We start from the raw sequence: 23,240 nt of genomic DNA on the forward strand, positions 1-23,240 counted from the left end.
GGCCTGGGGCTGCTTTGTTTCCCCCATGCCCGCCTCCGCTCTTGTCGTTAGTTCACCGATGGCTGGCATGTGCCCAGGGAGACATCTGTCACCGTGAGATGGAGTCACAGGCTTCGCCCCCAGCAGGGAGCGCTGGCCGGACCTCCCCTGCAGGGGGGCGCCGGTTCTGCTGTCTTCTTTCCAATGCCCTTCTCCTTGGCCCGACTCAGGATTTTGACGAAAGAAGGGAACGTGGGTGGAGGATGAGGGTTGAAATGCCCAGCCTCAAATTAGAAGTAGAGCGAGAACGGGTTATTTCTAATAGAGCAAGAACGTGACCTACAGGGGGATTTCTTACCCATCCCTCGTACCCCCCTCCCCCCAGTTGCCAGTTACTGAACCGATGAAGGGCCTGCAATCTATCCCCTGCCATGGCCCCATCGTAGGGTGACAGGCATCCTTCTCGCAAGGCACCCGAGTGCGTCTTTTCCCCGAGTTTGGGGCTGTTGCTTCTGGGGAGGTCTTTTTCAGGGAGCGGTGTTGAGGATTTCTTCTATCTGAAGCCAGGCTCCTGGGGAACCCTATGCTCCCGGTGGGGGCGGGGGCGGGATAGAGACCGCACGCTGATGCAGGCAAGGGAACGAGCCCCTTGCAGCAAACCAGCTGTTGGGCGGGACGCCGGCCCAGCCCTCGCTGGCGCCGAGCCGGACCCCCGCCCAACTGGGCTCTCGCGCAGTTGAGGGTGCCCGCGGGGCCGAGACGAACACACAGGTCAGAGAGCGCGGCCGAGCCTCGGGAGGGAGGCGCGGCTGGTGGCTCCGGCTGCAGCCGCCCCGCGGGAACGGGAGAGCCCGCGCCCCGAGCTGTGGTTTATGCACTTCTCCCTTTTGCTACTTCTCAACTGCGGCCCCTGAGGGCGCAGCGACTCAGGGTCTACCCTCGCAGCTACACACCAAGCGGGGCAGAGGGGAGGGGTCGGCGCGGACTCTGATGCTCATCCCCGAGTCTGGATCCTCGGTCTCCGAGTCTCCCCACTGTCTGCCGACAACACCCCACTCCTCGGCTCGCTGCCCTCCCCACTCCCTTCCGGCCCTCTGGCGCGTCCTCACTCCCTTTTTGTGGCCTAGGCTCCTTTCACCCTCTGCTTCAGCTTGTCGCAATCGCTGTACAAAGGGCCAGGGGCGGGAGTGGGGGGCGGGCGAGGGGAGCCGGGCCCGAACTGGCTGCCTCTGCGGGGCCACGGCCAATCCGGAGCGTCCACCCCCCACCTCCGCGCAGGAGAGCCTGGGGCAGCTGCCAGCCGCCGGGCGGAGCCGCGGGCAGAGCGGGGAGCTCGCCGAGGGGACGGCCCCGCTGCCTTCCACCCGCCGCCCGCTATCCGCCGGGGGCTCTCCCGCCTTGCCATGCCGCCGTGGGGCGCCGCCCTCGCCCTGCTTCTGGCCGCGCTCGCCCTGCTCGGCCTGCTCGCCCCGCGGCTGCGGCGCGCCGTCGGAGCGAGGACTCTGCCCGGGCCTCGCGGCCGGGACCACGAGGAGGAGGTGGACGGCAGAGGCGCCGCGGACGAGTTCAGCGACGGGCGTGAGCCGCTGCCCGGAGGGTGCAGGCTCATCTGTAAGCCGTCGGCGCTGGCCCAGTGCCTGCTGAGCGCCTTACGACATTCAGCAGCTCTGGAGCCGCGCCCGCGTTCCTGGCTCTCCGGGCCCCACCTGCAGACCCTCTGCCACTTTGTGCTGCCGGTGGCGCCGGGGCCTGAGCTGGCCCGAGAGTACCTGCAGTTGGCGGACGACGGGCTGGTGGCCCTAGACTGGGTCGTGGGACCTTGCCCCCGGGGTCGGCGGGTCACCAACGCCGGGGGCCTTCCCGCGGTGCTGCTGGTGATCCCCAATGCATGGGGGCGCCTCACTCGCAACGTGCTCGGCCTCTGCCTGCTCGCCCTGGAACGCGGCTACTACCCGGTCATCTTCCACCGCCGCGGCCACCACGGCTGCCCGCTGGTCAGTCCCCGGCTGCAGCCTTTCGGGGACCCGTCCGACCTCAAGGAGGCGGTCACTTACATCCGCTTCCGACACCCGGCGGCCCCTCTGTTCGCGGTGAGCGAGGGCTCAGGCTCAGCGCTCCTGCTCTCCTACCTGGGCGAATGCGGCTCCTCCAGCTATGTGACCGGCGCCGCCTGCATCTCGCCGGTGCTACGCTGCCGCGAGTGGTTTGAGGCCGGCCTGCCCTGGCCCTACGAGCGGGGCTTTCTGCTCCACCAGAAGATCACCCTCAGCAGGTGGGTAACGGAGGCCCCAGCCGGGCAAGGGGGCAATAGAGGTCTTAGGCTGACCAAGAAACATCTCTACCTAGTATTGAATCAAATAGGTTTAGGGCAGTTTGAGCAAAGTTCTCCTCACACAATTTCTGAAGCTGCCCTAACCCTCTGGTCTACACAGAACCAGGCAAGCAGGTTTAAAAGCCATAGATGGGCTCGCATCGTTATGCTAAACTATGGACTCCTGGCCTGGAGCGCGTGGCCTCACCTCAGCCCCAGCGTGTCCTAGCAACCTGATCACCTGCCCCACCTGTAGCAGAGGCAGCACCTGACATTTACCACTTAATTCACACAGTTTGTCAAATCAGCAAAGAGGCCTCTGGAAGCAATTACAAATGATTATCCAGAATGTTTCCTTCCAGTGTCTGAGACTGGAGGTGACAGGAATCAGAAATTTGGTGTTACGTGATTTTTAACATTCTTTGGACTTGACAAATGTTTTGCATATTCCTAGGTATATTGAATCCCAAAATTTAAAGAATATGTCAACATAGTTTTTAAAAAAAAGTCCCCAAAAGGAGAGCAATCTACCATTATTGTGACAGGTGAGACTTTGGCACTTAGAAGGCCTGATCGATGTTCCCACAGCAAATAACCACATCTCAGCATGCACCGTTGCTTTCCTAGGAAATGGCAAAATGAGATCAAAGACATTATAGCAGAAAGTGTGGCGTGCAGAAAGACCTGGGATGTGCAGTCAGAACCACTGGGGTTCAAATCCTAGCACTGGGTAGGTGCTCAAAAAGTGGTGGCAATTGTGATTTCTCTTTCCTCTTTTTTTTTTCTTAATTTTTATTAGTTTAAAAATTTTTTTAACGTTTTTATTTATTTTTGAGAGAGAGAGAAAGAGAGAAAGAAAACGAGCAGGGAAGGGGCAGAGAGAGAGAGGGAGACCCAGAATCCCAAGTGGGCTCCAGCCTCTGAGTTGTCAGCACAGAGCCCAGCACGGGGTTTGAACTCATGAACCTCGACATCATGACCTGAGCTGAAGTCGGACACTCAACCCATGGAACCACCCAGGCACCCCTAAATAGATTTTTTAAATGTTTATTTTTGAGAGAGAGAGAGAGAGAGAGAGAGAGAGAGAGAGAGAGAGAGAAATCACAACCAAGGGAGGGGCAGAAATATATGTGTGTGTGGGGGAAACAGAGGTTCTGAAGCAGGCTCTGTGAGCTTACAGCAGAGAGCCCGATGCAGGGCTCGAATTTGCTGCAAATACTTAACCAACTGAGCCACCCAGGTGCCCCCTCTTTCTTTCCTTGCCCCATTTTGTTGTGAGAAGGCCAATCCCTGAGCTCCACAATGGCCCAGTGCTGTCATGGCAACCCAGAACTTGTGAGGAGTCCAAGGGTAAGGTGTTCTTATATGGCTTAATTGCCAGTTTCCATCCCCAAATGACCACCACCAGTGCTGACTCTGGGCACCAGCTGGAGTAAGGTGAGAGAAGTGGAGAGGAAGTCTGGGCCTTTAGGATCTGCCCTGCCCATGGAAATTTGGGATTGAAAAAAAGGGCAAACCTTTTTGAATGTTTGTAGGAGACACACATCCAAATTCAACTGGCTTAAGTTTGGACTGAACCACCCAAAAGACTGAGCTGCCTGTCCTGGCCCCCTTGTCAGGGTGCTGGGCTGTCTCCATGGGGGTGGAAACAGCAAAAATGTCCCTCTTCCCCAGAGCAGTAGCTCTCAGGCTCCCTTGTGGGAGCTTACCCTGTAAAGTAATGATACTCCCAGCCACTTCCTCTGCTGCCTGGCCCTCTCTAGGAATACCTGCATCACTGCTCAAGGTCACACTTATTTGCCATTATCTGGGCACCATATTAGGCTTTTTTTTTTTTTTTTAAGTTTATTTATTTTGAGGGGAATGGGGTGGAGAGAGGAAGAGACAGAATCCCAAGCTCGAGGCGGGGCTCAAACTCATGTGAGATCATGACCTGAGCCCAGATCAAGAGTCTGACTCTCAACAGACTGAGCTACCCAGGCACCCCCAGCATATTAGCTTTAAAAAAAAAAAAAAAAAAAAAGGCTAATATAACCTAAAGTAAAATGTTAACAATGGGGGATGTCACCTGCTGGTTTGGATAGTCTGAGCCAGGGAGCTCTAGCAGGGGTTCAGGAGGTGAGAATTCAAAGCAAGTTCCCTACAGAGGATCAGAAGTTGTGATCAGGAGGAGAGCTGTCACACTATGGATCATTGGCTGTAAAGTCACTTGCTGTCCCAGGGCTGGGCAGGTAATGTCAAGAGTGGCAGGCCTGGTAGGAACTGTGACACAGGAAAAAGGGAAGAGATGCACTGCTTGTTGCCCTGAGGAATGCCAGCCCACGTTGCCAGACCTTTCCATTTCCCTCGAGAATCCAAGTAGCTGCCTTTTATGTACAACCTCCTGGTTTTAAACAATGACGAGGCACCTGGCTTCATGAGTCGGCAGAGCACGTGACTCTTGATCTCGGGGTTGTAAGGTTTGAGCCCCACACTGGGGTGTAGAGTTTACTTAAAAAAATAAAATCTTTAGGGGTGCCTGGCTGGCTCAGTTGGAAGAGCACGGGAGTCTTCATCTCAGGGTCATGAGTTCAAACCCCACTCGTATAGTGGGTGTAGAGATTACTTAAATAAAACTTTAAAGAAAAAAAAAATAAAATCTTTAAATGATGACAATGAAATGCAAGTTTTAAAAAATATTATATGGCCAAAGAAGGTTTCTGTGGCCAGAATCTGGCCTGTGAACTCCCCCACCCCCACCCCGCCTCCCCATTACTTCTGCTATCAATTTGTTTTCTCATTCTTCCCTCTCCTTCCTACCTTCCCCGTTCACCTTCTTGCTGCCAGGTACGCCTCGGCCCTGCAGGACACAGTGGACACCCACAAACTGTTCAGGAGCCGCTCCCTGAGAGAGTTTGAGGAGACCCTCTTCTGCCACACCAAGAGTTTCCCCATCAGCTGGGACACCTATTGGGACCACAACGACCCCCTCCGGGATGTGGACGAGGCCGCGGTGCCCGTGTTGTGTATCTGTAGTGCTGATGACCCCGTGTGTGGGCCCCCAGACCACTTTCTGCCCACCGAACTCTTTCACAGCAACCCCTACTTCTTCCTCCTTCTCAGTCACCACGGAGGCCACTGTGGCTTCCTGCGCCAGGAGCCCTTGCCAGCCTGGAGCCATGAGGTCATCTTGGAGTACTTCCGGGCCTTGACTGAGTTCTTCCGAACGGAAGAGAGGATGAAGGGGCTGAGCAGGCGCCGAGCTTCATTCCTAGGGGGCCGCCGTCGCTGGGGAACCCTGCAGAAGCGGGAGGTCTCTCCCTCTTCCCATCTGGAGGAGATCTTTAGCTGGAAGCGATCGTACACAAGGTGAGACCTGGCCCAGGAACATCCCTAGTCCTGCACAGAAGAGCAGGGCTGGGCACGCCAGAGTCCTGAAAAGGTAGTGAGGACTGAAGGCGGCAGGCGGTCCCAGCTCTTGATCACTGATTCAGCCCCTTCTCTCTTGAACTGGTCCGTGGGAAGAGATGGGACTTCCAGCAAGCTGGTGCTCACTTTACCCGGAGAACACTCCCGCCCCAGGCTTTGCTCAACACATCCTGGCTCTTCCTGGTCAGCAGCTGGGCTGTCACTGTCACTGTCACTGTCTCCTGTCATCAACCTCCTAAACCAAAGAATAGCACCATTTAAGCCATGGATTCAGGAGAAAATACTCTCTCACTCAAAAGGACTACAGAGAAAATGGGTTTATGTATGTCATCGGGGAGCTGTGTCCCACATAAATAATCGGCTCTATGACCCTGATTCTTGATCTGGAGCCACTCACTGCAGTGAGGACAGGATGTTTGTGTCTTAGTCCCACTTCCCTCATTCGGTTCTGTGGTTGTGGCTCTCTGCTGACTTCATGCTGTGGCAGCTGTGGAAGCTCCTAGAGCGGTGTGGCTGCGTCAGTCTTGCGTGAGTGTGAGAAAGGCGGCAGAGGCAGTGAATGCTTGCTGAGGCTGGGGTGGTGAGGTTAAGTTATGGAGTGAATGTGTCTGTGCCTGGAAGACTGAGGTCCTGTCTTCCGGACTAGTTCTGCAAATCTTGGTTGGGCAGATCTGGGGCTTCAGGCGAGGACCTCAAGCCTAGAGAGATCGATGATTCTAGGAAGAGGAAGTCCTCACACACAGTCTGCCAGACCATGGTTCAAAGAGCCAGACACTTAGGTACTCTAGCTGCTCCCTCCAGTACCGTTCCTGGAGGTTATTCCGGAAAACCTTAGCCAGAGCTACTTTTCTTCTGCCACGTGGGCTTTCTCTAAGTGGCAAAAAGTATAAATCTTGTATCTTTGGTGTTTTCTGGTTAGTTGCCCTCTTTTCTGACCCTACTACTAGTCTCTTCCTCTCCAGAGCCTGGAGAGACACCTGGGGCCAGGGAAAGCAAAAGTTCCAAGAGGTTGGCTGGTGCTGACCCAGTGATTTATGAATATTTCCCATTACCAAGTTTTTCTGGTCAATTTATTCAAAAGGCCATCCGTCTAGATGTAGAAAAAACTTCCTCCTGGATCTGGCCACTCAGTGACTGTTTTTATGGTGTTTGGTTTCATGAGGAATAATGCTGAAGATCAGAGTAAACTAAGGCATCGTACAGATTGATCCGCACATCCTGGTTTGGATTAGGCCATTAAACAATAGGGCAGGCATCTAGTTCTATGTGTTGCTAAGAGCTTTGCCCTGAAGTTTTATTTTGTCATCAAGAAAGAAGACACCTGCTTTGACCCGAAGCTCCGTCCTGGCCTCACAAACAGCAAAGCAATTTTAAAGAGGAGAGATGTTTAAGGCTTGATATGAGGAATTCCTGGGGCCGTAATTTTCAGGTTTAGATGATCTTAGTCCAGCCTTCTTCTTCTAGATCAAATAGGAAGAAACTCGGAACTATCCAAGAATCTCACCCGAAATGCAGACAACACTCAATTGTATCGAAAGCACATTATCCTGTCATGAAAAAATGTCTTCCCTTCTTTCTCATTTCTTGCTCCTCCTCCTCCACATTCCTCATCTAACATTCTTTCACCATTTTTGAGCAGGAGAAATAGCAAGGAACTGAAATCTAAAGGAGCCGTCCTACTGCTGGTTATCAGCCTCGGCACAGGGCTTGCTGAGCAAGAATTACTGACATCTGGCCACCCCTCTCCCCCAGCATCTGGCATAGTGGGGATTTCAATTAGTCAGGGTCCTGCAGTCCCACATGCAGGACCTAGGATCATTCAGAACTGCCTGCAAAATGGGAAGCAGCCCAGTGGTTTTTAAGCCCACAGCTTCCAGAGCCCCCAAGGGCTGAACTCTGGATTGTTTCTGATATCTGGTATCTGGCCATGGGACTCTGGTTCTTTAAGATAATAGCTTTTGGAGAAACTGTAGTTCGTTTTCTTTTCCTTTATTATAAGAAAGTAAGTTTGTGGGGGTGGGGTGCATGTACATACATATAAAAATTTCCTTTCAGTTGTAGCCCAGGCTTCATTAATTCCCTTCGACCCAGGGCCCTAATACCTAAACCCTAAGGTATTTCTCCTCCGTGTCCCTTGCGCCCCACGTGCTTATAACCTATCTCAGGAAGCTACTTCTTTCTCATCTTCCCATCACTGCTTTTTCAGCTCATTTTGCCAAGAATGTGCAGCCCCTATCGGGGCAGGTTTGGGTGACCCTGTCCTTCAGTGTAACAATGAAGGAATCGCCCATATTGGCTCTGCTTTGGTTAATAGCTAATTACATGAAACCAGCCAGAAGAACCCCAGAGAGAATATGTGATCCTTGAACAAAATACCAAGTTATGAGGTTGAGGAAGGAAAAACCAAACAACAAAACAAAACTAGCCTCAGAGAGGGCACCAGAACAAAAACAAAAACAAACAAAAAAAAACCTGAGACAACCCAAGGAAGTACCTCTGAGTTGGGAGTTTTCCAGGTCTCAAGTCTTACATGATCCTCTCAGGCCCTCATTCACTTGCTTGCCTTCCTTTTGGTCTCTTCATTATTTATTAACACCTTCAAATGGTAAGAGAAAACAAAGAAACAAAAAATTCCCCCAAACCCCATGGCTTAAAGGAGGCACGATCTCAGAAGCAGACTGAGCCCTCTGTCTCCTCACATTGGATCAGAGTGCCAGGAAGCAAACAGTTGCCTCGGAAGGTTGAGTTCTCAGTAGTTATGATCTCTGATACCTAAGACTGTGCTAGCTAGAACTTGATTCTCTTAAAGAGTTAGTATTTTATGTATTTATACGTAGGTGTCTAGGGGGGCTTGGCCAGAGACAGTATGAAAAACAAAGCACCAAATCCTCACTTTGAGGAGATATCATCTCTGTTTTGGGTGAAGGTATCCTTTCTAAGATTTGAGTACTGTTAGAAAAAGTCATGACACAGGAAGTATCATTTTGGCCTTATATATAACCTCAAAATTACCCCAGAGTCAGGATCTCCTCTGTACTTACTTTCCACCCAGACCACAAGAGCCTTTTTCAGTCAGCCACCCTTAGTAACGCCAAGGTATCTTCCTTTAGAAATGAACTTTAGCCTGCATTCCTCTCTGTGCTTAAACAAGCAGACACAATTGGCCACTTTGGTAAGACTTGGTAACAATGCCAATGAGTATTTGTGATTCTATAGTCAAGCCACAATGGATGGCATAAGAAACCTTCCCTAGTTATCACAGTTTTTGAGACAAGATTGACAAGTTATATGTAGGGAGTGCCTGGAGATGGAATGAATGCCTCAGGAAGCAGCAAGTCCCACGAAACTGGTGGGACATGCAAGCTGGACTGCCATTTGGCACACATCAGAGAGGGGACATGTGCTGAGAAATAAGGGGGGGGGGGGCTAAATTAGTTTTCTTTTTTTTAATGTTTATTTATTTTGAGATAGAGACAACAAGCAGGGGAGGGGTAGAGAGAAACTCCCAAGCAGGCTCTGTGCTGACAGCAGAATATGTGAGATCTCTAAAACGTGAGATCATGACCTTAGTCGAAATCAAGAGTCGGATGCTTAAATGACTGGGCCACCCAGGTGACCCACTTTTTTTTTTTTAAAGTAAGCCCTACACCCAATGTGGGACTTGAACTCACAGCCCCAAGATCAAGAGTTGCCTGCTCTACCGACTTTGCCCCAAGCCAGCCAGGTGGCCCAAGGGTGGTCTAGATTAGATATAAAGTCTCTTCTCACCTGAGAGGTGGTGAATTGAAATAATGGTAATGAGCTCGGTAAGTTGCAAAGACTTTTGGTTGGTTGGAATCAAGATCACAGACCTTTTCCAGATTCTGGGAATTGGAAAAGGACATAAAGATTTTAATGAAAATAACCTTGCCAAGGGACACCTGGCTGGCTCTGTTGGTGGAGCATGTAACTCTTGATCTCAGGGTTGTGAATTTGAGCCCCACGTTGGGTGTAAAGATTACTTATAAATAAAATCTTAAAAAAATAATAACCTTGCCAAAGTGACCGAGGATGTTTTTCAGATACCCAACAATTATACTCTAAAGTATCCGGGAAGCACTAAGAGTTTGAAAGAAAAATGGAATTTCATTAAAAGAAACACAAGACACTAACACATCAAAGATAAATGTCTCTAACCCCTCCGTGTCCAGCCTTCCTGTGTAATGACGTAATACCCTAGTACTTATCACCATTGTGGCCGAACAAAAACTTCTAACTTGTTTGCGTCTGAATAATAAATTGCAGTCTCCCTGCAACAATGGAATGTCATTATTTTTTAAATCTCCAGAAACAAAGGCTCTGTTTGTCTTCTGAAGTCCTGTGTGTACTGAGCCATGCCTGCTTACCCACCTGCAGAGTTAACAGAGTCTCGCTGCACATTCTGTTTGCTGGCGGTTGCTTCACTTCTGTACATCTAGCTTTGTGTTGTTCTCAGGCACATCCAGTGGCAGCTCTGTTTAATCAAAAACCAGGCCTCCTGCTCTGGGCTAATAATTTCCCAGCAAACTCAAAATTCCCCAATCAATGATACCTACAAAAAGATATTTTCCAGTGAGCAATTAGTTAACTTGGAATAGAGTACTGAAGAGGTAGCTTGGAGACGTGGGTTCTATTTTCTACTTTATCTGTGACTCATAGGACTTTGGGAAAGTTATTTTACAAGTTGTTCCACATAAAGAGATTGAGACTGTAAATAGGCCTTAATTCAGAAGGTCTGTTGGGATAGAATAAAATAATAAAAGTAGGTAGGTCCCCTTGTCCAAGTCTACTTAGTTTGTCAACCAGAGCTCAAAGACCTCTAGGATGAGGTGGCATTTGCCTTCAGACGGAATGTGTTCTCCAATTCTTACAAGGCCAAGAAGTTCCAGTTATTAATTTCATGGTAAAGCTAGGAAGGCCTGCATGAGCTGGGTCCTGGGCTGCTCAATTGAGGGCAAACTCTCCCCACCCCCTGCCCAAACAACGAGTGCACACACACATTCTCTGATAACCATGTTATAGCTAACAGGTTGCACATTGGTTCATTTGTTCCAGCCCAAAACTGTTTTCCTAGTTCTTATAAATGGTCAGAAAAGATGTGGCTTTAAGATCTCATCATTACTGGTTATGGGGCTAAAGCCCAGACCCCAAATCAGTGCTGTTTATGCCATACTTTGCCTTTTCTAGTCTATCACTGGCTGAGATGACAGTAAATAATGCCCATTTTAGACTTCATAAAGCATGGTAACGAAAGGGGAAATAATTCGTCTTCAGAGCTGCTTAGTGCACAGCTCTGCGGGGAAACCACACACGTTAATCTATAAATGGCACCCGTAAGGTTGCTTATTGCATAGCCTGCACAGCCTCAACACCCTCAATGCCCTCAGCAACTCTGTTTTCCTCTACCATTAAGAACAAGTATCTGCAGATATAGTAGCAATTAAAGTCACTAATTGGTCACTACACATACAGAGACCCTCATTTTCCAGCTGGCATCTCTGAGATGCAAGTGATAGCCTTAGCTTATCGCCACTGTGGCTGTGGAGCTAGCCAAACACTATGGCAAATTTTTATTTATGTTCAAAATTCTTTTACAGTCAGGATAGGTTTTGACAGCTAAAGCATAGCTTAGAGCATCTTTGATGTGTTTAGACAATGACAAATTAGACATTTGGGTTGTTGACAGGGGATATATAAGCTACAAGTTTTACAGTACTCTCTTTCCACTACAGTTTGAAGAGCCCAAATGTGGGGAGAAAGAAGAAATTTTTTTTCCTTAATGTTTTTTAATGTTTATTTTTGACAGAGTGTGAGTGGGGAAGGGAGAGAGAGGGAGACACAGAAACTAAAGCAGGCTCCAGGCTCTGAGCTGTCCGCACAGACCCTGATGCAGAGCTTGCATTCAAGGACTGCGAGATCATGACCTGGGCTGAAGTCGGACATTTAACCGACTGAGCCACCCAGGCACCCTAGAAATCTTGTTTCTTAAACCTTTTTTGAGTTCCTCCAAATTCTAAGTAGGAGGTTGGAAATGCTGGCCATAAGAGATCTGGGATCTAATCTTGGATCTCCTGCATAATTACACTACATAAAATGTTAATGTAGAAATAGCTCAGTATCAACACACTAGAAGTTAAAAAGCTGTGTTAAAAAGTTAAAAGTACTTTTCAGACAGTATTCTCTTCAATAAAGCAGGTAACAATTCTACTTTTTAAAATGACACTTAAAAGTTTCTAGTTAGGGTCACCTGGGTGGCTCAGCGGGTTAAGCGTCTCTTGGTTTCAGCTCAGGTCATGATCTCACGGTTTGTGGGTTCAAGCCTCGTGTCAGGCTCTGCACTGTCAGCGCAGCGTCTGCTTGGGATGCTCTCTCTTTCCTTCTCTCTGCACCTCCCCTGCTCACTCACTCTCTCTCAAAATAAACATTTAAAAAAATGTTTTCTAACTAAAAAACATGAAACTCCCTCTCCCCAAATTAGCCTCTGGCAAAAATAGTCACTTTAACAGTGTTTTAAGCAATGGGGCTAGATTAGAAATTTGCCCCAAACAGGGGCAGAAAATATGAATTTTCAAATTAGGGAAGGTAAAACCACCCAGATGAAATGACCTTTTGAAGTTCTGTACAAGGTCCATGAACCACATACATTCATGTGTCTGTGTGTGGTGGGAGGAGCTGCAGTTACACAGACTAGAACATGGGTCTGTATAAAACCGCAGAACCTGCACTGAACCATCAGAACCTAAATGAGGACCACCTCACACCCACAACACAATCAGCGACTTCATTCTCTGGGCAAAGAGAATCTGAGGCCATTAGACTGGAGGGTTTATGTCTGTATCAGGGAGTTCACTCTTCCCTGTATCTTACACATTTTTGTAATAGCCCCAACATCTAGCACTGTGCCTGAGATTAACAGTCACTTAATTGAAATATACTTGATCTTTTGGAAATAAAATTACTTTAAAAAACTAAGCAGACACTCTGTGTACTAAAATTACTTTATTACAGTTGATTTTTTTTAAACATTTCCTTTGCTATGATACAAAGGATACTTACAAACAAAATATTACATATGACCTTGTTTTCGCTCTTATGTTCTGACAACTTGGTAACAGCTTTAAATGCACAATCTATACAATTAATACAGGTTATATATGAACTATAAGGTATGTTGAACCAGAAGAATACTGACAATATACTGTACAATAAGCCTTACCAGTTAGTGCTGCGGACCATTTCTACCAAAAGGAAAATGCACATCTGTACAGTCACCTTTACCAGCTGGTGCTGACAGTGAGGGAGAGGCTTCTTCCCCATTGCAACCCTTGATAAGCCTCCACTGTGGGCATCTGTTTGGTCCGAAAATTGAGAGGACTGTGTATATTTAAAATTAGTCATCAGTAAAGTGGCAGAACATCACTTTCAACATGATAATCTCTCACCAAAAAATCAGTCCTAGTTTTAAAAGACCACAAGTCCTTTGTCTACCGCGAAAACCCTACAGGCTCAAGGGCTTTGGGAGATGAGAAGATGAAGGCTGCCAAAAAAGGAGGCAAGAAACCAAGCCAAAATCTAGGTCTTGCAAAATCATCATTTTTCCCTTCACCAAAGGGAAGTAGAAATGTACAAATTCATTGATGAACCTCAATGATAACATATCAGTTAGCTGATAACCCTCATTTTATCTGGACCCCTGACTTGTGGGAATAACGGAAAGAGATCGTGAATAATATAAACCACTTTTAGAAAAGAACTTCTTGCTTAGTTACCATATTCCCTTTAGCCACCAGAGCTGGTCCTGGGCCATTACAGGTGTGCATTCATCTCTCAATGGTCTACTCGGAAATGATAAGGTTACAGCTTTTTTTCTTTTCTTTTTTCTTTTTTAAATAAAAAAGCAATTGACTGAAGCATTTTTCTTTTTCTTTTTTTTCTTTTTTTAGGTAAATAGCAAAAATAAAAATAAAAACCAACCCTGGCATTTGCACAAATGATGCAAATGGAGCGATGTGGCCTGTAAGGTAAGGGGTTAGTAGAAAGGAAGAGAGAAGTGAAGGAAATTCAGAGAAAACGATGTATTTTAACTTTTCTTAAAAATTTCTACAATACATGTGCAAAAAAATCATGCTGGTTGAGGAAAACAAAGGGAAATGAGTATATAAAACTAAAAACATAAATAATATGTTTGGATGACTGGTGAAAGCAGAAACCAACCTGGGTTACCAAAAGGATTATACATTCAAGATGCTCTTAAACCCAGTGGGATAACTTATGTTAAAACTGTGTTAATAGTTACGTTAAAAATCTCAAGTTTGTTTTTAAATCTTCACAATACAAGCAAAGCTGTTTTAAAATATACACTATACATATTTCTCAAAGTCTCTCCAACCTCATTAATGCGCATTAGGCTTTTTCATACACTAAAACAAGGGGGTTCTGAAAGCTAGGTTGCTCAGAGTAACCCATCCATTATTTAAATGTTCGTTTTAAGTTTTAAATGGGTTAAAAATTTTAGCAGACTTACATAAATAGGATTTAGCAACACAAGTGTTAATTTAAAAAACTCTAAAGCATTTACAAATTATCTGGTTGGAACAGTCTGGGAAAGGTATGTGCACTATTACTTTAAAATGTTATTTACATCAGACCATTGCTTTTGTAAAAATTTCTCTAAAAGATAAAAACCAAAACTCAATAAATTTGGAGCATTAACCTATTCTAACCTAGCACAGAAGGATCATAAAAGGAAAGGTAAAATACGAAGAAAATTATCTTCTAATAGAAACCCCACATATCCTCTCCACTTGGATTTTGCCCTATGAAACCACCTGCAACTCCTAATAGGCTCATATATCAAGTGTCAAGATAATGTGGTAAAATATCTTGTCAGATAAATTACTGGCCTCAAGTGGACTTTTTAAAAAAATTCTTCCACCTTGTGTCTCTGGCTTGGATTATTTTAGGACACATACATGTAATTAATTGGAGGGGCACTCTAAGTAGGCACAATTCCCATTTAATGTGGAAGAAAATGTGTAACACATAAAATGTTAGGGAGAAGGGTGGTGGTTTCTTTGATATTATGAAATGCAAGGAAGCACATTTGGAATGGGCACCAAAAAAGAGCTATCTGGCAACACACCAGGGGCAGCCAACATCTTAATAAACTAAATATAGTTGTCTATGACAACAAGGGGGTTAGAAGGGTCCAGGACACCCCTCTCCCACTGTTTGATATGTGCCAAATAGTCACATGGACCAGCCAGAATCTGAAAACATTAAGCAGTTACATCTTTTTAAATCACGTAATTCACTCCATGACCATGTGCAACTTATAGTAACAATAATGTTCATGCTGAGGCAATGTACTTGAGGGCTCAGAAAAAGCAAAATGTGCCACTGAGAGAAACCTGTTCCCATACAACTGGTTTTCATGCTTTCAAGTGGCCCTAATACACCTTTGAAGCTAAGCCAAGCCATGCAAAAGCAAAGAGTACACACTTTTCATTAACATTGGTATCTCATTTTGCTAAACTCCACTGACCTCAGAGTTGCCACTGAAACATATCAGTACTGAATGCATACAAACGACGGTTCACGGGTTTTTTAAAATGCATTTCCCTCGTCTATATTTACCAGCCTGTAATACCTTAGGCTACAAGGCATTTCAGAGAAAGGTTTAGTGGGGATAATGACAAAGGAACATATGCAATTCTGGAAATAGAAAAATACTCCAGAAATGGGATCAATGTGCCAGCAATTCACATAGTTCATTTCACTGAAAGTTCAGCTACAGAGCCCAATAAACAGTTCCAAGCCATAATGTTATCACCTGCATAATTTACATAAACATTAAAACTCTTGCACTTTATAGACAAAACACACATCTGTAAACATGGCCACTGGGGGAGGGAGGCTCCCTACCTCATTCATGATCGAAAACATGTAATCATTATATTAAATAAAATGACTTTGCTTCAAAAGATGTAAAACCTGACCGATTAAGCTTCACTTTCCCCTGTTCAACAACAGTTAAGCATTAATTCTAAAAATGTCACCTAGGATGGTTTCAGGATTAGATGCTAGGACCACAACTGGCAATGACAGCAACTCCTCTCTAGCTGGCACAGACTTATAAACTTTAGTACAAAAACAAAAAAAATACAGAAACTAGGTCAATTTGTTAGCTACATATTTACAGATAATTACATGATTTTTCACTCATAATTGCTAAAAACTATGAGTGAAAAGGAAACTGTGCAGGCTGAATTACCCGTACTTGGGGGGGGGGGGAGGGCTCCTTGGGCATCAAGACACCCTTTTCATTCATTCATTCAGAAATCTCATCTTCTCTCCACTTTTCCATGGCAAACTACCTACAGATGTCCAGGTTGGTATATCCAGTGGGCATCCTGTTTCAGAGAGGATTCACTTTTTTCTACATTAAAGAAGAATTTATTGTATATTTAAAATCAAAAAGTAAACCCGACACAGACAGACACATACATACACGCAAAAAAATCTCTCCGCAACTTCAAAAAGTTAGGATTGCTGGGAAACAGTTAACAGTGATGGTGACATAGTAAATGGCTCCCCAGTTTTAATTCTCCGCCTGTATTTTCTTTAAAGATATCTATTTTTGGGTGGGTGGGAGGGAAGTGCAAGTTTAAGAAACCCACAAGAGGCAGATAAGGTGCATATTAATTTATATTTCTTGTAATCTGAAGACTGTCATTAGGCCAAACGGGTTCTCTTCCTTTGTGTGAGTGAAATTTTGGAAATTTGAATATAAACGAGGGAAAACTTAGTCAACGTGACTTTAAAGGGGGCTACCGGAATTCAGCAGAAAAATATAAATGCACAATAACGGAAGAGTTCTCAGCTTCACTTTCTTTTTCTAGACAATGTTTAAATAAAACTTACTTCCTTACAAATGAATAGTCATTTCCAATGCAGACCTATTGTGGTGATTTCATAAAAGTGCAGACAACATAACCACACACACAGCAAGACAGACTTCAATCAGTAGTCCTTGCATACAAGAGGCAAGTCTGCTAAGTGTACAGCACAGCCTTCATCCTTTAGGGAATCTGAGGATGGGAAATTTCCAGTTCTCAACTTAAGAGTAAGTGAGCGCCTTCTCAAAGGCAATGCTACAACCTCAGGGGCACTATCATGTTAGGTGAGGGAAAAGAAGAGAGACTTTGTCTCTCTTTAATAATGATCTGTATTTTGGTAAGCAGCTCAAAGATGACAGCCCAAGTTTTGGCTTTGTTCCTTAGAGAAGGTAGTTTTCTATCTAAGAAACAAGAACCTCTTCTTCCATCATTATAGGAGATTCACACTTCTATACCTTAAATATATTATTTTCTGACTTGAATACACACTACACACTTCACATTGTAAGCATGGGACAGAATGCAGGACCATATAAACCTCCCAGGAAAGGGTTGCTGTGTTGGGCCAAATCTGTGCTTGAATAGTAGTGGCTCAGAAGAGCTGGAAGGTGCATGAAGAACTTAACTATTGGCAAGCAAGAAGAGGCAGCTCAAGGGAGAAAGCCCCACACCAATACCATATCCTTCTCTCCCAGTGGCCATTTCCTGTTGATCTCACCGTTTAGGAGAACCTTAGATGCTTTAGCAGTAATTCCTTTCTTGGCTGTTTTGGTCCTTAGCAAAATGTGTAAGTGTTAGTATCAATGGAGTAAAAAGAGCAAGAGGATCAATGGCATCACTACTAAGAAATACACCGAGATCGCGCACATGGAGACTGTGACTTACTGGTTCTTTTCATCATCTTGGCAGAGGAATCACCACCAGTGTTTGTAATTTCCACGGTTCACTTCTCTCTGCACCACTTATCGTTTATTGCATCACAACACAAACTCACAGAGACACTAACTGGCTCCTCCCCTGGCATTATTTTACTGCATTGCAACTTATGGTTCCACATTTACTTAACTTTCTTTCCACCCACACAAGTGCTAAGAAGGGAGTAAAAAAGAAAAGATTGCATCTAATGACCACCTTCTCATAAATATCAACCCAGAATACTCATTCTTAAGAAACACATGCATTCTTGCCTTAACTGAGGACTGAAATAACAAAATAACAGAACCTTAAGCACCCTGATGGAAATGTACAGTATGAATTACATCCATCTATCTATACACACATATAGACACTCATATGTATATACAGTATATACATACAAATGATAATAACTATACCAAAATGTGCATATTTAACACAGTTTTAAAAAGCCAGTAGATCATGGTATAATACAATTTATTTCCACTAGTGAATGGCACAAATGGAGAAATGCAAAGGAGGTGTTTCAAGTACAATAGTCATTTTTTCACAGGTGAAAATAAACAGTATTATTCCAGTGTCCAACACAATGTATTCTATAAAAGTTTAAAATGCCAGACATTTAGTACTTAAAGAAGTAGAAAGTTACTAAAGTCAGCCTTACGGTCTGAGAAAGATACTCATAGAGTTTTCGATTTGGGGGTGGGGGGTGAGGAAAAATAGGGAGGAGTGTCAAGGACAGTTTTAGTGTACTGAATGGTCTTGATGTCTAGGTAGCTGAAAATCATAATGACTTTGCTAAAAAGTTCAATTTATCAATAAACCCTTGGCCTTGGGTACCAAGCATATTATACCTGTGGGGTGGTTCAAACGCAGGACTATTCATCTCTAGGCATAGAAAGGACTAAAAGGACTGGCAGCTCTAAATAAAAACAATATAAACACATTTTCCAGCTAACATTCTCTATATCATGAAAATACTTTCAGATCCTATAATTTGGGGTTAGAGCTAACTTTAATAAGAAGAGAAAAAGTATGTGCAAAAGGAAGGAAACCCAATTAGGAATAATATATTTCAAGGTATGAGGTTTTGCATTTTTAAAATGCTAACTTAAAAAATGGGAGAGACAGTGAACACAAGAAACTTTTTACTGCCAAGCTCTGGATACCAGATATAGCATTTACAACGTTCTGATATGCTGGACAAATTTCCCATACTTTTTATTTTCTTAAATACATATATACCAAGTGAACACCAACACTGGGGAGGAGGTAGTATTAATTTGATCAAATGTTGACATTTGTACACTGACTCAGAAAGTGCCTGCTTCTTTCTTTAGGATCTCTCAAAACTTTTCATATTTTCCTGCTACAAGCTTTACTCTTTGATGATTCCTACCATGTATGAGATTCCTCAGAAGTCAGATCACACAAACCAATTAAGTGAAATTATTTTTGCAAACTATAAATATTTTAATTAAGTTAACTTAATGGAATAATCCAGGTATAGTCATGACCTACATATAAAACTGGCTGTCATGCAATTCAATCAGATAGATACAAAGCCCTACTGGACAGACATGCGGAGTCAGTACTCAATCACGATTTTAAAAGTATATATGAACTCAATAACTCGATTTGACTAAGTCCACAAGTAGACTCTAGCATGTATCACGGGTAGTATTTTGGATTTTAAAGAGTTTCGTACGCAAAACTGATCTGCTTCCATATTCCACCCCCTCCAGTAGTACAGATTGGCCAGACTGAATGAGAGTTTTTTGAAATATATAAAATTCCATTACATTTTTGGACATTTAATTAATTCTAAAGAGCTCTCCTATCATTTTCCTCCAAACAGGTATATATCTCAGTTTGTTTGAAACACGGTAATATTTTAATGCCAGAAAAGAGAGATTCAGAAAATCAGAAGCCCCTTTCATTAGATAGGACAAGTGCATGTTATATTCACCTAATAACTAGTGATCGTGAGCATGGTCAAAAGGACAATGTATCATAGTGTTATCTGAAACACTGCCTAAACTGAGTGTGAATTCTACTGTTACCTTGGTTTTTTAAAAATTTACATTAAAATATTAATTTTTCTTCCAGTTACCTTTAAATGAATGCCAGAAACTCCTAAAGGGGAGGCTTCATGGAGATTGGGCTGACATACCTGGGGAAGACTTAAATTTGGTTGAGAAAAACCAAGATTTCAACAGTGATAGATTACTGTTTGGTCATCACTCAGGTCTAGGTGTCACTGAGTGAGACTTAGGGAATTCTAACTTGGAGTCCTCTGACCACATGAAAATGAGGACCCAGAGTTAGTAGCAAGGGTTCTTCAAGACAACTGGGGAGGGGGCAGGGCAATAACTTGCAAGAAACTCTGATCTGTCACTGGGAAGGACATTTTTTTTCCTTCAAGTCATACTCATAGCTCCTTAACCACCTTCAACTCAATTTCCACACTGGGTGTGGAATGCCAAGGAACATCTGACTTTTAGCGTTGGGTTGATCCTTCACTGCAAAACATAAAACAAAACAAAACATGCCCCTCTCTGGGGAAAAAAAAAGTTAGCTTTCATTAAGAGATTCCTTGACCACTATAACTTACTTAACCTTTTTTTTTGTCTTTTTTAATTTGCCAAACTTGATAGTTCCTTTTCAGTAGTACTTTAGCACTGAGGCTAGAGACTTCTGGAAGTGGTGTTTCCTACTGTGTGATGTTAACATGATGCCAAATGGTCACTAAGTCTCAAGGAACTAAAAGTTTGTAAAGTATTGCAGCAACAAAAACAGCCAAAAAAAAAGAGAGAGAGAGAGAGAGAGAGAAAAGAAAAAAAAAAGGACCTGCACATGCAGCAAAATCTACAGTGGTGATGAGGATTAGTCAGCAGCTGGTAAAGTCATTGGCTCAGTGACTCCTGGTTCACTATGGCAACTAAATATTTAAATAATTGGCTATTCTACTTGTAAACAGGAAATCCCATAAGCCAAAAGGGGGAGGATAATCAAATTATGTCTATGTAGTGTAATGAGAATTCCAATGGATGGCAGTTTGCAAATATGGCATCCTTCAAATACCTCTGGCATTTGATTTATATTGGCTATATGTCTGTTTTTGTACAAAGTAAAAGTACTGTTTGGGGTCTTGGGAGTTATAGAGCTTAGCTAGGATGAGATATCACAGTAAAAGCAATAAAACATTAGGATATATAGGCTTCATCTCCTCACTCTGCTGCTGAACATACCCACCACATGAACTTTCAGGGGCCTCTCTCACCTTCCAGTCTCCCCTTTGAAGACTCACAGGTTTGTTGATGCAATTCCCACACAACTTGTGATCTCCTGAAGCACCTCCATCTCACCATGCCACAAAGAAGGCACAATTGAACGGACAAAACAAAAACAAAAACTGACAAACCTATGCAGCATTCAGAAAAAGAACTAAGTTGTTTTCTACTCTCTGTAAAAGTCAATGCAACCCTTTAGTGTTCGTGAATTTCTACTCTTTTACTCCAAATGAGGCCGAGAAGTCAGACCAATTTAATAAAGAAAATACACTGGTGAGGGGATACAGGTGTGTTTCCATAATCACTTGGCTCAACATATGCTGCCTGCCTGCTGTGAGTGGCTCATAAGAATTTGGGGTGTGGGGAAGGCTTTAGATCTTTTCACAAATTTCTTAGAATACAGTAGCCCCAAAGTGATGACTCACGCCACTATGCTGTATTCTATTTTTGCAGTGTTCAAAAATTACCCCCAATCTAGCCAATTTCTTTTTACATACACACAATTCCCCGTTTCAAAATTTTTCCAGAAGTTAAAGAACAAAACAAAACCCGGCAGCCAAATGCTATGACATCTCAATTAGTAAACACAAAACAGAATGCTTTACAAAAATGAATAAAATATACCATATGCACTCAGCGTCCACACTGTAGTACCCAAGTGAGGAGGCTGCTGTGATGATGTCTGTAGGCAGTTTCTTTTGGCAGACAGCTCCAGCGGAATTGCCACTCTCAATTATTAAGTTATGTATAAGACATGTGTGACCCATTGGATATTTGTGAAGTGACACTCGTGCTTCTGCTCATGCCCTGCTCTGTCCGTCCCCCAGAAGCTGTCCGCCTCAGAGCCTGAGGGCTATTGCGGACTCCCATACTGCTACCTCGGGGTACCCCTTGCATTGGCCCTGAAGGGTGACCCCATGGTTGGGGTCCACCTTGCATTGGATGGCCCCAAGCCTGTGGTGGGCCACCCATGGGATGACCCCAGTGAGGTCCTGGACCCCCAGTAGGATTATGAGACCAACCAGAAGCTCCCGGGTAGCTGTGGCTAAATGCCTCAGGGGAAAGATTGGAAAGGACCATGTTACTAAAACCTAGTCTCATGCTTTCAGAGTCAAAAGCTTCAATTTCTCTGGCTTGGCGCTCCAACAGACTTCTTATTCGTTCTGTGCGTTCATTCTGCAAAGCCAACATCTCTTCCTCAATCTGTTTGGGGTTGGGGAGGAAAGCAAAAAAAAAAAAGGTGATTTATTTAAAAGAAAATCTATAAATTAAGGGAACAGTAATTACTCAGCTTTGAAGTGAATCATAAAAATAGTTCATTCTGGCTATTTTATGGATGTATGTTTAAAGTTAAAAAAATTTTAACATTTATCCTTGAGGGAAAGAGAGAGTGTGAGTGGGGGAGGGGCAGAGAGAGAGGGAGACACAGAATCTGAAGCAGGCTTCAGGCTCCGAGCTGTCAGCACAGAGCCCGATGTGGGGCTTGAACTCACGAGCCGCGAGATCATGACCTGAGCTGAAGTCGGATGCCCAACTGACTGAGCCACCCTAAAGTTTTTTTGTTTTTTTTTTTTTGAGAGAGAGTGCAAGCAAGCATGCATGTGAGTGGGGGAGGGACAGAAAGCAAGGGAGAGAGAATCCCAAGCAGGCTCCACACTGTCAGCACAGAGCCCAATGCAGGGCTTGATCTCATGAGGTCATGGTGAGATCATGACCTGAGCTGAAACCAAGAGTCAGATTTTTAACCAACTGAGACACCCAGATGCCCTGCACATTTAAGAATTTAAAGAGATGTGGGGCACCTGGCTAGTTCAGTTTGAAGAGTATGTGATTCCTGATCTCAGGGTCATGAGTTCCAGACCCACACTGAATGCAGAGATTACTTAAAAATAAATAAATAAAAACTTAAAACAAAATTCTATAAAGAAATTAAAGAAATGTACTCTAGGAATCATGTACAATTTATTTTTTTTAATGTGTAAGATCACATTCTTTTTTAAAAATTAAATTAGGGGTGCCTGGGTGGTTTAGTTGGATTAGGTGTCTGACTTCAGCTCAGGTAATGACCTTACGGTTCATGGGTTCAGCCTCGTGTTGGGCTCTGTGCTGACAGCTCAGAGACTGGAGCTTGTTGAATGTTGAATAAACATTCAAAAAACATTTTTTAATTAAATTAGATGATTTTATATTTAATATAGTTGATGTTACATTAGTTTCAGGTTAAAATCAAGTTCTTTTTTTTTTTTAATTTGGTTTTTAATGTTTATTTATTTTTGAGAGAGAGAGACAGAGTGTGAGCAGGGGAGGGGCAGAGAGAGGGAGATATAGAATCCAAAGCAGGCTCCAGGCTCTGACCTGTCAGCACAGAGCCCGATGCAGGCTCAAACTCATGAGCCATGAGATCATGACCTGAGCTAA

At 44.3% G+C, this 23,240-nt stretch overlaps 2 protein-coding genes across 4 annotated transcripts in view; one reads left to right on the forward strand and one right to left on the reverse strand.

Annotated features, from left to right (window-relative positions):
* The first annotated feature begins 1,375 nt into the window (after positions 1 to 1,375).
* ABHD15 (abhydrolase domain containing 15) lies at positions 1,376 to 9,993 on the forward strand. Its single transcript, XM_043585580.1, has 2 exons — positions 1,376 to 2,251; positions 5,117 to 9,993. Exons 1-2 carry the CDS (start codon positions 1,383 to 1,385, stop codon positions 5,640 to 5,642), a joined length of 1,395 nt encoding a protein of 464 aa, XP_043441515.1. The 5' UTR covers positions 1,376 to 1,382; the 3' UTR covers positions 5,643 to 9,993.
* A 2,707-nt stretch (positions 9,994 to 12,700) lies between these two features.
* The window catches only part of TAOK1 (TAO kinase 1), a 145,135-nt gene continuing 134,595 nt past the window's right edge, over positions 12,701 to 23,240 (reverse strand). For all 3 annotated transcript variants that reach the window (XM_043585574.1, XM_043585575.1, XM_043585577.1), the window contains one exon: positions 12,701 to 22,025. In XM_043585574.1, coding sequence (XP_043441509.1) covers positions 21,564 to 22,025 — 462 coding nt within the window. In that variant the 3' untranslated portion in view covers positions 12,701 to 21,563. The remainder of the gene's footprint in view (positions 22,026 to 23,240) is intronic.

Source organism: Prionailurus bengalensis, chromosome E1 (assembly GCF_016509475.1).
Source record: "Prionailurus bengalensis isolate Pbe53 chromosome E1, Fcat_Pben_1.1_paternal_pri, whole genome shotgun sequence".
NCBI classification, from domain to species: Eukaryota; Metazoa; Chordata; class Mammalia; order Carnivora; family Felidae; genus Prionailurus; species Prionailurus bengalensis.